Source organism: Crocodylus porosus, unplaced genomic scaffold (assembly GCF_001723895.1).
Source record: "Crocodylus porosus isolate Cpor-Errol unplaced genomic scaffold, CroPor_comp1, whole genome shotgun sequence".
Taxonomy (NCBI): Eukaryota; Metazoa; Chordata; order Crocodylia; family Crocodylidae; genus Crocodylus; species Crocodylus porosus.
The window spans coordinates 3,247,003-3,263,478 of NW_017728934.1; the positions used below are offsets into that span (position 1 = coordinate 3,247,003).

At 41.7% G+C, this 16,476-nt stretch overlaps 1 protein-coding gene across 2 annotated transcripts in view; it reads left to right on the forward strand.

Moving 5' to 3' along the window:
- KDM5B (lysine demethylase 5B) overlaps positions 1–16,476 on the forward strand; it is a 71,648-nt gene that overhangs the window by 53,094 nt on the left and 2,078 nt on the right. For both annotated transcript variants that reach the window (XM_019546308.1, XM_019546309.1), the window contains 8 exons: positions 2,011–2,366; positions 3,875–4,013; positions 6,298–6,477; positions 6,780–6,938; positions 10,816–11,301; positions 13,308–13,419; positions 14,340–14,494; positions 15,408–15,746. In XM_019546308.1, the coding sequence (XP_019401853.1) occupies positions 2,011–2,366; positions 3,875–4,013; positions 6,298–6,477; positions 6,780–6,938; positions 10,816–11,301; positions 13,308–13,419; positions 14,340–14,494; positions 15,408–15,746 (1,926 nt within the window). The remainder of the gene's footprint in view (positions 1–2,010; positions 2,367–3,874; positions 4,014–6,297; positions 6,478–6,779; positions 6,939–10,815; positions 11,302–13,307; positions 13,420–14,339; positions 14,495–15,407; positions 15,747–16,476) is intronic.

The following is a 16,476-nucleotide window of genomic DNA, read 5'->3' on the forward strand; positions in this document are numbered from 1 at the left end:
GGGGATTTTGGCTTATTGGTTAATTCACAGAAAATGATAATGAGCTTCCAGTTCTATGCAGCTGTAAAAAAAAGTCTAACTCAGTCTTGCAGTGTTTTAGGCTAGGGTGTAATAGAATCAAGGGAATCCTAGTATTATTGTACGAGGAAATGAGGGTGACTTTCTGTTCCCTTCCTGATTTATCCAGGTGCCTAGATTTGGCTGTTTAAAATATGGGTATATTCTATGCTGCAAAAAGACCGATAGGCAGAACTGATTATAGGAACTTTGGCCAGTGTTTGTACCATTGAGATGGAAGGACAAGAGAAGGCTGGTAGGGAATGGAGACACCTGATAGAGAGCTACATGTACTAAGTCACTTATGTATGTAAGAATTAGCATTAATGTAAGTGTCCTATTAGGTGCATGCATTGCAAATGTTATATAGTGTCTAGCTACATCTTTAGTTTTTGACTTTTTCTTTTCCATGTCTACAAGGCAACACTTGCATAATTAGCTTCTCTCAGGTATGCACTTAAAGGTAGTGTATTGTCTGTAGCTTCTTTATCCAAAAATCTTCACTGTTTCCTCTTCCTCTTCTGGTCATGTCCAGTGCTGCAGTCATTATTGCTGCCTTCTCTGTTGCTACCTTTTTTTTAAAGAAAAGCAGGGGGGGATGGCCAGCCTGTGGCACAGATGCCGCTAGTGACATGGGCAGTCTCTGTGTGTGGCATATAGCAGATTGGGTAGGGGGCCAGCAGCATAGTGGCAGATAAGACAGGGAGCAGAAAGCCAAGGAACAGATTATTCAGGGAGCACAAGGCGAGGATCAGAAAACAGAACAGTAGATCAGACCAGGAAAGGGAATGGGATGTCACTCAGGAAGGATTTGGGGTCATTAGTGGCACACCTATCAAAAAGGTTGTCCCCCCACTCCTTTAAAGGACAAACCGCCTGGAAACTCCTGTGCAGATACCCTACTTCTCTTTGCTAAAGTTCTTGGCTGTGGCTACATAGATTTTTAAATCTCTGTGGGTCAGCCCTGTTTCCTTGTTTAGATTTGGTGTTCACTGTCTATCAGCTGTGATCAAGGGCAGGAAGCCTTCAGGTTAGGGTATGCTAACCCCCGCCTTACAGCAAGAGAATTAAAGAGCTCAAGCCAAAAGAATGCAGAGAGATTATATGATTACATTATATAAATACTTTCATTTGGAGAAAAGAGTACTAACAGCCTGTTTAGTGAAAACTAATGGCTGGAAGATGAATCCTGCCAAGTGGAAACTGGAAATAAGGCTTTTTTTACCATTTGGAAAAGCTGTCGTGGGAAGAAGTGTTGGATTCCATCTCTCTTCTCGCATCAAGATCGAATGCCTTTCCTGAAGAGACAGACAAGATTCTTTGCTCAACACAAGTTATTGGATTCACATTACAGTTGGGAGGGGGTAGTAATTGGGTGAAATTTAATGGCCTGTGATAAAAGAGATCCATAGAGGATTTTGTAGTCACCTTTTGAGCTCAAATTCTACAACTTTTTAAAGGAAAACACTTAAACTTCAATACTTTTTCAAATGGGAGGCCTGATATTGCATTCCTTGTCAATACTGTGTGATTTAAATTATTTTAAATCTAAAGGAGTTGGAAAGATGTATTTTAAGATGCATTTAGATGCGTCTTTAATAAGCAAGCTTGTCTTGTGGATTCCAAGGGCTACATCCTCTTCTTTCTTTAATGTGTTAAGTCTAATCCTGTTCTGCCTATCTGTTTTACATCTAGTTTATTAATTCACTTCCATCTTACCCCTTTGATCATAAGTGGATAAGGCCCACCCACCTTGTGCAGCAAGTTTTTAGGGACCTAAACAAGGTTGAATCAGATTCATCTTCAAGCCCCATAGGTGGAGTGGTGTATTTTGTTTTGTTGTTTGTTTTTTTTCCAACTAAAGGAACAACCAAGGTTATTCTCTTCTTAGAAGAGGAGCTTTTTACCATTGCACTGGCTTTCTTTATTAATTGCTGCTGTTGTGTATTTCAGGATCTTCTTGATCGTGTGGAAGCTTTCCAACAGCATAGCCAGAAACTACTTTCTGAAGAAATACCCAGTGCAGCAGAACTACAGAAGCTCCTAGATGTCAGTTTTGAGTTTGATGTTGATCTTCCACAACTACCTGAACTGCGGATACGCCTGGAGCAGGCACACTGGCTAGAAGATGTACAACAGGCTTGCGCAGACCAAAGCTCCCTTACTCTTGACGATATGAGACGCCTCATAGATTCGGGTGTTGGACTGGCTCCTTATCCAGCAGTTGAGAAGGCAATGGCTAAGCTGCAAGAACTCCTTACTATATCTGAACACTGGGATGACAAAGCCAGAAATTTGATAAAGGCCAGGTAGAAGCTAAATCTTCTTAGTGTTGTGTCCTGCATGCTGTAACAGAAAAAACAAGCTAATCTCAGTCTTGACCTTGTTTATGTAGTCATCCTCATTTCTGAATGTATGAATAGCAAAGAAGTATTATTGTTCAGCTTGAGTCAGATAATGCACAGAATTGCATGCATTAGATTAGTGGGGGCATGTGGGCCACAAATCAACGCTATCTTCAAGAGGAGACTGGATAGGCACCTGGCTAAGGTTTTATGACCCCTGCCACTCCCAGTGCTTCTTCCTGCTCGTGGCAGGGGGTTGGACTAGATGATCTGTCTAGGTCCCTTCCGACTCATTGATTCTATGAAACCCTCCCCAAGTGTCACTTCAGTCCTTTGGTCCTGCTCAGTTTGCGTCTCTGCTTCTGCTCCCTGCCCAGTTTGCCATTGTTCTGCGTGTCGCTTCCTCCATCTGCTGTATGCCGCACACAGAGGCTGCCTGTATCACAGGTTGAGCATCTTCATAGTAGGTTATAAAATGGACAGATATTTCATGCGCATATGTTTGGTTTACATAGAGCATGAGGAAGAGTAGTAAGTTGAAACTTCATATCTGTTTCATAAGGATTATTACATCAATAATTTAGACCAGTATAAGCAAGGTATGAATTGAAACCAGTGTATTATTTGTACCAGGATCACTTGCCCATGTAAACACTTATACTACAATGTAAGAGTGTCTTTCATGGTTTAACCTTATCACTTGGGATGGCCTAGCCACTCATAAGAGAGTAAGTACATTCAGATTGGTAGATATAGTGGTATAACTATAGTTGTATTAGTAGAAGTGGTGAAACTTTCCTGTGTAGACAGGCCTGAAGATGCAGAGGTGATTTGTTCAGGTCAGTGTGGCCATTAAAGGAAAAATGTTCAGCTATTAAAAACTTACTGCTGGATGGACGCTTAAGAAGTCATAATTAAGGCTGTGATTTTTCACTGCAAAAATATGGGGGTTTAAAAAGCAAAATCAGTAGAAGCAGCTAAACAATAACCTTCTGAGTGCATTTGTTTCCAGTGAGTATTTTCGTATTGGAGTTGCAGCGGGCTATTACTTTCTTTTCTCCTGTATGCCAGCGTATCTAGTGAACTAGATCTCTTAGGCCTCCTTTAGACATTACATGTGTTTGCAGGATATATGGACTTGTCCAGAGAAGAAAAAATGACTGATCTTTCCCCAAAATTGCTGATTCAAAAAGCAACTATTTTGTTGTACTGGAACAAAAATCTGGCCATATCTCTACTTTCCACGGTGCTCTGCTCTTCCTCCCTCCTGCCACCCCCGGAGAGCTGAGGGAGGGAGAGCATTGGTCCCTTGATAGCCTGCTCAGGGCTGAGCTGTTTGGGACAAACAGAGTAAGCAGTTGGCTGCCTGACAGTTTTGTACTTAAATTTCCCTCCCACCATGCTTTGAATATCAGAACTAAAGCTGAACTAGATTGTCACATTCTGAATAGGATGTGTGGTTTTTTTCATAGACCGCGGCAGTCACTAAGCAGTCTTGTAGCTGCAGTAAAGGAGATAGAGGAGATTCCCGCTTATCTCCCAAATGGAATTGTGTTGAAGGATGTTGTGCAGAAGGCCAAAGATTGGCTACAAGAAGTGGAGGCCTTGCAGGTAGGTGAAATTAATCTGTCGTCTGTTCATTTGGGGATATCCCTCAATACTGGTGTATTACTATATATTTTTTTTTTTCACATTAAATGTACCTGCCTTATTGTCATGCCAAATTAAATATCTTGGATTTGTAATGGCTGTTGCCTTAAAATAGTTGTGCAATTAAATTATAGCGATTGCTCTGTCTCAAACAGTAGTGGACCTTATTTATATTACCTTGGTCTGGAGTTAACTCACTAAGGGAAGTATTGATGCATAAAAAATGCAACACATTTACCATTGTGCAAACCTCTACTCAAGGTGAAGCTCTCCAATTGCCAGTTAACAGTGTTAAAATATAGTGCAGTTATTATGTTTTTGTACCATTATCTAGCAACAAGAAAAGCATCAAATTATTAGACTTCCCTTAAAGATCATTGAAGGTTAGCTTTCTCCTAGTCTTTCAGTTGCAAACCTTTACATGCTTACATTGGGCTCCAGCCCATTCTCAGAATCAGAGGGTTGAAAAAGACCTTGGGTCATGTGGACCTTCTTTGTATGAAATCAGGAATTCTCTTTCTAAAGGATACTCAATGGGAAATGTCCACATGGATGAAGTAGGGCACTCCCATCTTTAAGCCCCATAGTCTAGGAGCTTGGGTATACCCAAGAAGTGGGAGACCCAGGTTCTAGATTCTCATCGACCTGAACCCACATTTCCTACTTCCAAGAAAAGCACCCTAACCACAAAACTGAACTTAAGCAGGGTGAGAGCATCTGCTTAAGCATCTGCTTTCTGCACAGTCAAGAATTATGGGACCAGAAGGAGTGGAAACCAAAAGAGGTACCGTGACTATGGCCCAGTGAGGAGGCCACTTCTCTGGAGGGAAGGAACCCTGGTTTGGAGATAATGGGTTCAAACCACCTCTGGTTGAGGAGGGCCCAGATATCTCCCACTTCCTGAGAAGTGCCATAACTATTGGACAGTTGGGCTAAAACATAGATAAGGCTGCCCTTCTCTCTCTGTGACTGGTTTTCCCTTAGGAGATGGATAAGATAGAAGAAAGATACCTTTTTGGGTAAATGAGGATTGTATCTCTCAGGTGAGCCAACTTTGTTTTGGGGCTAGCCACAGAAAAGATTTAAACATCTTAAAGGGGAATTATGGTCTGGCCCTCCATGTTCCAAGCTGCACGTGCTTTGCTGGTAAAAGCCTTATTGCTAAGACTGTCTTTGTCTTTTTATTTCAGTCGTAGTACAGCTGCTATCCTGTCTTTAGGGAATGGTATTTTCAGAGACTGGTGACTAGCTATTACAGTGTATTATTTTGTAGCGTGAAAGTTTTTGTTTATGACCCGGTCATGTTAATTGTATTTGATAAGTATGGATAGTGTCCAGGTGACAGGTTCAAAGTTCTAATGTTTGCTACCATTAAATAGACCAAATACCTTGTAATAATTATGAACAGCCATCCATGTGAGATGAAATGTCAGGGGAAATAGAAATCCATTTTGTTTAAGTTTTTGGAGTATTGCCTATTTTTCATGTTCTTTAACATTTTGCTATACCTGACATTTTCCCTTGAAGCTATACATCTGTTAGGATTTCTGTTAATTGCCTCCAAAGGATTTATAGATGCTCTGAAACAGTCAAACTCTCATTTTCTTATTGGACACTTGAAGAGAATATAAAACAGTGTGGCTGGATATAAGAAGATATTTTTGTCAATTGAACTACTTTTCTTTGAAGAAATTGCTGTCTAGCCAGGCTAGTCTCTTGTTGCACTTCCCATTCCTCTGTTGCATTGGAACAGCCTGCTCCTGCGCCCTTTAAACAGGCCTCATTTAAAGTTCAGCCAGCTCTCCTGGACTCCTTTTCTGTTCAGACTTGCTTCCCAGGAGATCATGGCCACCAGTTCTCCCATTTCGTTTAATCTGCTTTTCTGAAGTTCAGTGTCCTTATTCTTCTGCTTTCCTTCCTTCTTCCTCTCAGGATCTTGAGCTCTATCATTTCATGGTTAGTGTCATCCAGGTTACCTTCCACCTTCACATTCTCAACCAATTCCTCCCTTTTTGTGAGCAGTTGGTGTACTTAATGTTAGGGGCATTTTACAAGATCTAGTTGTCCAATAACTTGGATCAAAAATTGGAAAAAATAACTAACAATCTTCTAATGCTTTACCAGACAAAAGAAGTACTTTCACGATAGATTGTTTTACAAAACCTTTTTCCAGCTTAGCTCAAAGAGCTTTTTGTCTTTTGTCCTACTTGCAACAAGTAATTCTTACTGTTTTTTATATTGTTAGGGTGGAGGGCGTGTGCCAGTACTTGACACGCTTGTGGAGCTTTTGACAAGAGGTCGCTCTATCCCAGTACATCTGGACTACTTGCCAAGGCTGGAGTCCTTAGTGGCAGAGGTTCAAGTGTGGAAGGAATGCGCCAGCAATACGTTTCTGACGGAGAACTCCCCTTATTCTCTTCTAGAGGTAAGATATCTAAATCACACGTGTCCTCAGAGTTGATGTCCAGGCAGAAGCACATTGCAGCAGTGGGTGTTAATCCCATAGAAGAGTGGAGCCATCGCACCGTATCGAAGTCGAAGGTGGTTGCATAACATTCCATTTCATGCAGTTCTCTAGCTCCTTTTTATGTTCCAGCTTAACTGCTTGTTGGGCAAAGCTTTAGTTGTGTGTGTGTCTGTTCTAAATAGTATCTATGTGTATAGCTATGTCAAGCCGGGATTAATGTTGAAGATAGTTGTGCTTTTTTGTTTTCTTTTATCTATTAGGTGTTATGTCCCAGATGTGATATTGGAATATCTGGGTTTAAAAAAAAACAGAAGAAATTAAAGGAGCCAGTACCAAGTGGAAAGAAGAAGGGCACCAAACTGGAGAGTCTGAGTGACCTAGAAAGAGCTTTATCTGAGAGTAGGGATACTGCCTCTGCGGTACGTAACAAAACTTATCAATAGGCCTGTCGATATAAATTCAATTTAAGATTTATTCCCGGATTTGATGTATACATTTTTTATATATGACTATTTGTCTCTCTCACCACCTGCAGTTATCAAGCCTATTTTCTGCTGCCCAGTTTCTCATTGAATGAGTTATAGATTTCTGAGGGATCCTGTGCTGTTGCTATCAGCTCCAGAACTAAGTCTTGCCCCTTTCTTTGGAGCCTCAAAAGTTTGGTCTCCGAAGAGAAGCTGCCTTCTGTGTTTCTGACCAATTCGTTTCATTCTTTTCATTTGTTGTGCAATAGCAATCTTATTTCAGCTTCTAGTTCTTTTCTCTCTTCAGCTTGGCAACTGCCAGGCTCCCACCCACTACTACAGTTTCTTTATAGCACTTCTTCTGTCCACCCTCCCTTTCATCCCTAGCTGAGCACAAACTCAGACTGCAGAGCAGTTCTGCACTCTTCACTAAGTCCAAATGGAGCTATGTTTTTGAGGCTACCCTTCAGAAACTTGTGAAAAAGATCTCTGCATTGCCTTCCCCTAGCCAACTGGCTTCCCCTCTTCCAGAGCATGGAGCTCTAAATTAAAATGAGATAGTAGAGCTTTTGACACCTTGTTTTACTGTGGAAAATTTAAGCAGGAAGGATTCCCACTTGGGTCTGTTCACATATTTGGAGAAATTCTCCGGAGTTGCAGATATCTTTGAGGAGCTTTGTCTTAACTGCTGAAGGGGAATTAGTTTGTGGGGTGAAAATTTAGGAATTTCAGTGCAGTTAAAGGAACTAGTTCAAGACTTTTGTTTAATACAGAAAGTGGGGGAGGGGTCACTCTCTTCAGCTTTCACAACTTGGACTCCCTATTTTAAACAGCTGGTACCCAAAGCAGAAACACATGAGGTCTCCATTTCTCACGCATCCTTGAATATTAGCAGAGTAAATGAGAAATTGCATCCAAAACACGTCACCTTAGTAAACAAAGCCACAAGCTGGGAGCTTTTCTGAGAAGCAGCCATACAATCTAAGCTGGTGGTGCCTAACCTTTTGATCCTGCAAGCCAGATCCTGCATGAGGTCAGCATGGGGGCAGTCAGTCCAGTCTCCTGTGTTGGATCCAGTCATATGGGCCTCCCTGTAGGTCTGGAAATTTGGCAGCGGGGGAGCAGCAATTAACACAGGCACCATTCCTGCACTGCCAAATTTCCAGACTTGTGTGGAGACCTGCAGGCCGGATAACATGACTCTGTGGGCTGAATCTGGCCTACTGTTCTAGGCAGAGAAGAATCTGGTATTTTCTAAAGCAGATCACAGTAAGGGTATGATGGAACAGAAAGATGAAAAGAGAAAGCATAGTTTTGGAGACTGATTGTAGCATCCAAAAAACTTTCGCATTTTGTTCCAGGTTACCTTGACAGCTCAGGCACTGACAAAGAAATGTAGTTCAACAGGGATTCTGCTTGGGTGTTTACACAGGACTCAACCAGGAATATGTGTGTTTGTCAGGTCAGGTTTCATTCTGGCACAAAGAGAGACCTGAAGTCCAAGTTATACTAATTTCTTCGTGGTGGTTTGGATTCTTTTTACAGTCAAGAACCATAGCAAGACGGGTGGTAATTCCCAGCATTGGTATTTGCACTGCTATCTAGATCTCTGTGATTAAACACCTGCAAGCATCAAGACTTCTCAGAATAACTAGATTAGACAAATATGCAACAAATCTTATCTCCCCAACATCTTGCCTGTTTCTCTTATCCAGAGCAAAGTGGAAGAAGTCAAAGCCAGCTCTGTAACCTAATCATTCTGTATAATTTAAAACTTTCTGTACCATTAAGCTCTGTCTTTCTAAGAGACGCGTAGAAGGCATATCTTTATCAAGTTACTAATTCTAACAGTGCACTGTTTGTTAGAGCCCCAAGGTACCTTTGTCTGTTGTAAAAAATTGTTTGGCTCTCACTGCAGAGCAGCTGGAGTACAGCAGTGGATCTGGCTTTTCGTTTGTAGGTGGGTTAGGTGGGTGGGTCGGTTGATGTCATGATGCCCTTTGCAGCAAAGGCTTGGGCAGTTTACAGGAGAACAAAGAAATGTATAAAACAGGAGAACAGGGCAAGAGAACAATATAGTGTATACAAGCAAGTAGCATATCAAAATAAAATAAAAGCCCCCTACACAAGTTCTGTTCTAGCCTTGCTTACTAAAAACCTGCCCAAACAGGAAAGTCTTACAGCAGTTTTGGAAGATGCCCAGGCTCGGGCTCTGGTGGGCTTCAAAGGAGAGGGAATTGCAGAGTTAGGAGCGACTGCCAAGAGTGACCTTCCACACATTTGTGCCAAGTGAACTTTATGCTAAAGGTATTTGCAGGAGGTTGCTCTTGGCTGACCTTAAGAATTGTGATAAGGCATAAGGGAGAAGGCGGTTCCTTACATATGTAGGGTCAGACTGTTTCAAGCCTTCTAGGTCAAATCCAGCACTATGTACACAAAGAAAAGACTACTGGAAGCTGCTGTAAACCCTGGAGGACTGGAGTTGTGGGCTCCTGGTGACCCACTTCTGTCTGAGTGCAAGCTACTGCATTCTGCACCAGCTGCAGCTTCTGGATACTCACCCATATGTAAAGTGCATTGCACTAGTTCAGCCTCGAGGTTATGAAGGCATGGATAGTGGTAGCCAAACTGGAATCTTAAAAACAGGGTTGCAGCCTTCCTACCACATGGAGCTGGTGAAAGGTGCTCCTAGTCATGGCCACCATCTAAAGATCCAGGTGCAGTAGAGGATCCAGAAACACCTCAAGGCTGTGAACCTGAGTGACAACAGAGGTGATTTGTAGGTGTCCCAGTATTGCCCAGATCAAGCAATATGCCCACTGCCATCACCTCCTTTTTTGGTCTGGATTCGGCTTCAACTGGCTCACCCACATCCAATCCCCAACTGCAACTAGGCACTGGGAAAGCACTGAGACTGGAGGGCCCAGATCAGATGAGAGAGAGAGTGGGGTGTCATCAGTAAATAGAGGGCACTACACTCCAGTTCTCTGCATGATCTTTCCCAGTGGCCTCATACGCATTGAACAGCCGGTGTGACAAGCTGGAGCCTTTGGGGCAACTCGCAGGAGAAATCCCAAGGGAACAATGAGTGTTTACAGCCCATCATCATGACCTCCCTGCTAGGAAGGAGTGGAACCAGTTTAGATTAATCCTGTGAATCCGCTCCAGGTCATGTAAATGCTTTAACCAGGATACAGTACCAAACCACCAAATTCATAATGGATAGAACTGATATTTATAGTACTTGCCGAAAGGTCTGTAAAAATAGAGGATGTTTTCAGAGGGGCCCCACAGACTTCACTGCTTGAAAACTCTGCTGTAAATGCATGAATCCGAATATGCTCACACATTGCATATCCAAACAGTTTAGTCAAAAAAGAACATTAAATTGAGGCTTGCCCCTTGAGAAGCATCTGTCAACTACATCTGCTCTTTAGTGTCTGAACCTTTGGTTTCAAAGTTTAAATGGGCTTTTGAGGAAGTGAAGATAATATATTTTTATGTGTGTAAAATGGGAATTGGCCTGAGTAGGAAGGGATATGATTATTTTGCAGAGTGTGCAGCTTTACAGCTGTGAAGCTGAAGAGGCTACAGGTGGAACTGACACAGAGCATTATGCCAACCCTTAAAAGTTTGAAGTCATGAGGGGAGGGATGGGGTGTTTCAATAGACAGTATTATCACAAGGTTTAATATGCACGCCGATGCATCTTTTAAGAACGCTGATGTGCAGAATTCACTCAGAAGTCCAGTGAACAACCTTAATTTAGAGAGGATTCTGTTTGTGGTCAGCTGGGAATTAAATAATAATTATTTTTTTAACTCTCTTTTAGATGGCCACACTTGCTGAAGCCCGTCTGAAGGAGATGGAAGCACTTCGTTGTCTGAGAGCAACAAATGAAGGGAAAGTGCTAGCTACTGAAGAGGATGGAGAGATGAAAGTTTGCCTGTGCCAGAAAGAGCCAGTTGCCCCCATGATACAGTGTGAACTCTGTAGAGGGTTCTTTCACACCAGCTGTGTTTCAGCACCCAGCATTTTGCAGGGACCTCATGTGTGGCTCTGTCCTCACTGCCATAGATCAGAAAAGCCACCGTTAGAAAAAATCCTACCTTTGCTGGCCTCCCTGCAGCGTATCAGAGTGAGGCTTCCTGAAGGAGATGCTTTACGGTATATGATAGAGAGAACTGTGAACTGGCAGCATAGAGCGCAACAAATGCTATATTCAGGGAATCTAAAACACATACAAGACAAAGTTGGCTCAGGACTATTGTACAGCAGATGGCAAACCACAGCAGGCCAGCTGCCAGAGACAAACAAGGTAAGACTGAGCTACTTGCAGCTTCCCTGCTTGGAGGTGGAGTATGCACTTAAAGAGCAGTTTGCAAACCTTTTTGCATTTTGTGGGTTCTATTTGAGACATCTTGACCATAAACTCATCCAGCGTCTGCACACACATTCTAGTGGTGCAGGCTCACTCTTAAGTCTTAGTTTTTCCACAGCTTTGAGGAAATACTTTTGGCTCGTCATGTATTTACTGTGCATGTATTCTTTATATTCTCCAGCAGCAACTTGGAATGCTGCATTCCTTCCCTGCTACAACTCTGAGAATACTCTTATCTTTCTTATTGTTATATCTGGTGGGCTTCCCTTCTTCTGCTGTATTCTGCCTCCTGTTGGCACTGCTGTGTAGAACTGGAGGGGAACTGAAAGATGGTTTCACTTAGTATTTGTTTCTAGGGAGACCCATGATTCTGTTCTTGAGTCGGTCCTAAGTAAAGAATTTAAAGATTTCTTTAAGTAAAATCTTACCTGCAAGCAACTGGTAACAAAGTAGAAAAATCTTCCTTCCTGTTCTGTCTGTTTACATTTGCTCCTGGGAAGTATTGTTCTTGAAGTTCTCACTGTGGTGTGTTAACTGCCCATTGTCTTCATCCTTTATAATGAAACCTCCAAAAGTTCTCTGTTTAAAAGCACTGTATGAATCGACCTACATTGGGTGCTTTGGGTGGAATATATTGCCTTGTTAATAGATTTTATAACCCTATTTCCTGAGCTTGGAGAATGATGATCACTTTTACAAAGCAGAGTAAAAGCATTTAGCCAAGATTCACTTTTGTAGATGTAAGATTTGTTTTTTCAGAGGCCTTGAATGCACATTCATTTGTGTCATTCCAATATAGTGTATCCAGAGAGATTTAAGTACATTAATGGTAATGTATTTTTAGAGTTGAAGGCGAGAGAAACATTGCGATCCTTTTAGCTTGAATCAGACCCATCTTACAAAGCCCAGTGCAGAGGGGAATGTCAGAAATATGCTCTGACACGACAGTTATCATAGAAAATGCTTCTCTGTTTAAATTTCCTGTTTAAAAGTGATCTGCAGTGGAGGCAAACTGTGCTTACCCTTTTTTCTGGCTTGCTTTTTTGCGTTGCCTAGAGGGAGGGCCTGTTCCCACCCTCCCTCCCTCCCATAGTTAGGCTTTATAACTCACAGTAACCATGTTTAAAGGTCTCAAAGTATTTGCCTGGAGTCTAAAGAACATAGAAGTTTTAATAGAGTTTTAAAACAATCTGTCTGAAAAATAATCCTAAAGAAATTAAGATCAGGGTCCATACTCATTTCATAGTGTATATATATATTCATCTAGCTCAGGGCTGTCAAACCTGTGGCCTGCAGGCCCCTGCAGCCATCTCTTACCTCCCACTACCACATGGTAAGGAGTGGGGTGGGGGAAGGGCACATACCACTGCATATGGTTTGGGAGTCCACGTAGTGTGTGGTCCAAGGACTGCCAACATTGTGCAGACCTCAGCCACATCGAAGGTGGGCAGCCCTGATATAGCTATATGCACTTCAAGATCTCCTAGCTATCAGCTCATTGCCTCACCAAGTAAATCATCTGTTTAAAATAGAGGAAATTAACATTAAAAGCTATCATAATCCAACTTTTCTAGTTAAAAATATTATATAAAAGTCAGTCACTTACTGCCATTGACCATCACTTGGCTCCGGTGTATGTGTCTGCTATGGTTTATTATTGATCATTATAAAACGGGAGAAGTTGTTAGGTCATTGTAGTGGTGCTATTGTTTGGTCTCTGGAACTGTAATTTACAGCTTTTTACTTCATCACAATGTTGCTTTCACTGGTTTTCCAGGTTTAAGCTGAAAAATTAAAATGAATTTGCTAGAATGAATGAGTTGCCATACGGAAAGCTTCTAAAATACTTGTTGAAATAGAAACACATTTGTTTTGTTGCATTGTGATTTATAGTTTAAATATTTGGTAGGAATGAGTGTGTGTTTATGTTTTCCTTCCATTAGGTATCTCAGACAATTGGTGCTATGTCTTTCTCTCTGCCTCATGACTGGGATAGCAGAACCATATATTTACATTCTCCTTTTTCTACAGGACAAAACTGCATCCCCCTTCATGGTTTGTATGCTTTACTTTAAATTTACTATACATGCCTAGAAAAAAAAATGCTGTGTAAAACTTGGGGCTACGCCTTGTTCTCCATCCCTTGATTTTTGAGTCCTGTAGCTTTTAGGTTCCCTGCCATTAAGCTTCTCAGCAGATTATCTAGAATGGATTAGATCAATATAGGATAGGAATAAGTGAAATCTTTCCAAAGTCATCCTTGCTTTCCTTCCCCCTGTCTTTACTGCAGACATCTACTTCTGTGTGAGATACCAAGATCCAGTTTTGGTTTTAGGTTTTATTTCTTGATATAGTTGAGTTCCATTTCAATGTACTAACCAATTATAGGCTTGTTTCTTGACTTCAGCGTAGAACAATCTTTTGACAATGTTGTAGTATAAAATTAAATAAAGAAGCTCTCTGCTGCTGAGTCTATCACAAGTCCAGTACACTTTGTTTTTTAAGCTCAATGCAAAAGACTATTAACCCTTAACAGTATCTGAATAATGCACAATTTGGCTTTTAACCTTTCATTTATACTAGAAATTTACCAATATGAAATGACTGATATTTATTTTTTGTCTTCCTTCTCCCATCCCCATCTTAGTCCTTCACTGTAGTCTTATCCAGGGTTTACAGATATTATCTTTTTCAAAATGATAACCTGGAAGAATTTGGTTGGGGCATTTAAAGATGATCCTACTGTGCTACACTGCTGCCCATTAATTATACTATAGGCTTTCACCTTTCCTTTAGCTATATTTTCATAACCAGAATAGTGAAGACTCTGAGCTGACTTAAAGTTCAATCTAAAAAAATCCTCCCCAAGTAATTCTTTGTATTGACTTATTTACTACAGTGAAATAATTTTCTAAAGCACTAATTGTCACAAATGCTAATATCGGAGAATTAAAATCTTTGTTTTATCATTATAGTCATTAGTGCAGAACTGGATGAGTTGATGATGGAAGCCCAGCTGCTACAGGTTTCCTTACCTGAAATACAGGAGCTGTACCAGATCCTATTCACAAAACAGAGCCCTGTTCTGCAAGCAGAACAGAAGTCACCAGTAGGACCATTGAATGAAAAGGCAGGTATTTGACAACAGAGATGGGACTGGGATGCTTTCAAAGCAGAGAGATTCTGACTGGAATCATAAGCTTTACAATAATGATAGGTATGAAGCTTCTGTGGGCCCTGGCAGATGTGACATTTATTGCATGATAAATTGTAACATATCACATGTTCAGTCAATCTATTACACCAATAAAATGGCAAACCCAGCCGCAAGGATGTTCACCATATAATGTGGAGTGCCTTTGTGGCTGTTTTGTATTGTGCCTTAATTTCAACGCCTGGCAAGTTTGGCACCGGGCTTTATGGTGGCTTTTGGTGCTGTCACACAGAGAGCTGACCAGCTAGTTGGCTTCTCATGCACCAGCAAGCTGAAAGCTGGTGTGGCAAGATGCATAACTGTTGGGATTTGGGATAGAATTAATCAGATACCAGTCACATAACTAAAGTAATATCTACCAGGGGCCTATGAAAATCATCTTGTTTTCTGAAAAGTTTGACAAGTTGTTGAACTGGTACAGCTTGCTGGAGAATTCTCTCTGGATACGTTTTTGTGATTTTATTTCTACATCCTGAAACTGCATTTCATGGTCATTCATATGACTTAAATATGGCCATTGTGTTTTGAATGGGAAGCAGTTACTAGCAAGTCTAGTGGAAGCTTTTCCTAGAAAACTGGACCTATATTACTTTGGAGGATGTAGGGAAAGAATCTCTGTCTTTCATGAACTTTTGTCATTTAACATTTGCCCTGAATCACTGTGAAACTTGTAAGAATAGCTCATTGTGAAAAAAATAGCTCACAGAGGGCTTGTCTTTTCAGTGTTGAAAGGAATGGACGATATACTGAAAAGGAGCAGGGAGCCTGCAAAATAAATTAGTGTTTGAATTCAGTACTTACAGTTTTGCTTCAATATCTTTTCTAATAGAATGAGTACTGCCGGGGCAGGAGAGATGGAGTTGGTTATGTGGAGAGAAAGTTAAAGAGGCGCTTTGAAAGAGAGGGTTTCTGCGATGGAAAGAGAGCAAGGATAAAAAAAATGAAAACCCCCAAAAAGAAGAAACTGAAACTGAATTACTCGAAGGATCTCAGTAACAACAAATTGGAGAGGGAGAGGGAGAGAGAGAGAGAGCGGCTCATTGAGGTGCAGCGCTCCAGTGAAAGCCACTTGCTTCCCTCAGATACATCATTCTCAGAACAGGAAGACTCTGAGGATGAAGATGCGATCTGCCCTGCTATGAACTGTCTGCAGCCTGAAGGAGATGAGGTCAGTGAAGGGAAAGCTTGCTGTGGGCACTAAATGCAAGGAACCAGGGATGTTGCAACTGAACACTAATTGTTTTATTAGAAACATATTTTCTACAAAGAGAGACCCTGGACAAGGATTCACCTGAAGTGGTTTCAAAAGGGGGAGCTGCTGCCTGGGGATATGCACCAGCTTTTATGCTCTAACTCGGGGGCAGGCAATTATTTTGGGTGGAGGGCTGCTTACTGAGTTTTGGCAAGCTGTCAAGGGCCGCATGGGTAGCCCTGCCCCTTGACAGGTGCCCTGCCCCCTGGTCACCATCTTGTGACCAGAAGTCCCACCCCATAACCGCTGACTTGCTGCCAGAAGTCCCTCCCCTTGCCCTGAGAAGTACTCCTTTTAGCAAGGAGTTTTGCCATCTGAGAACCAGAAGATACCCTATTATATTTTAAGAAGTGATCATCTACAATGTTCATTAATGTTCACATCTCTCAACTTTCAAGATACCTATAGTTCCTCCTCACACTCAGACTTTCCCATAGGAAATACCTCAAACCTATATTTGGTCAGAGCCGTTATCAGTATGGTCACTGGCGATGCATTGTAGGGGGTGCACGTGTGTCCCCTGAGTTTGGCTGTGCACCCCCTGGAAGCACCACCTACAAAATTGGAAGTGCACTTCCAGTTGCACTGCAGGCTCAGCAATTGGCTGCTGAAGGGACCCTCCCTGCCCCAGTCAGTGATCTAGTGC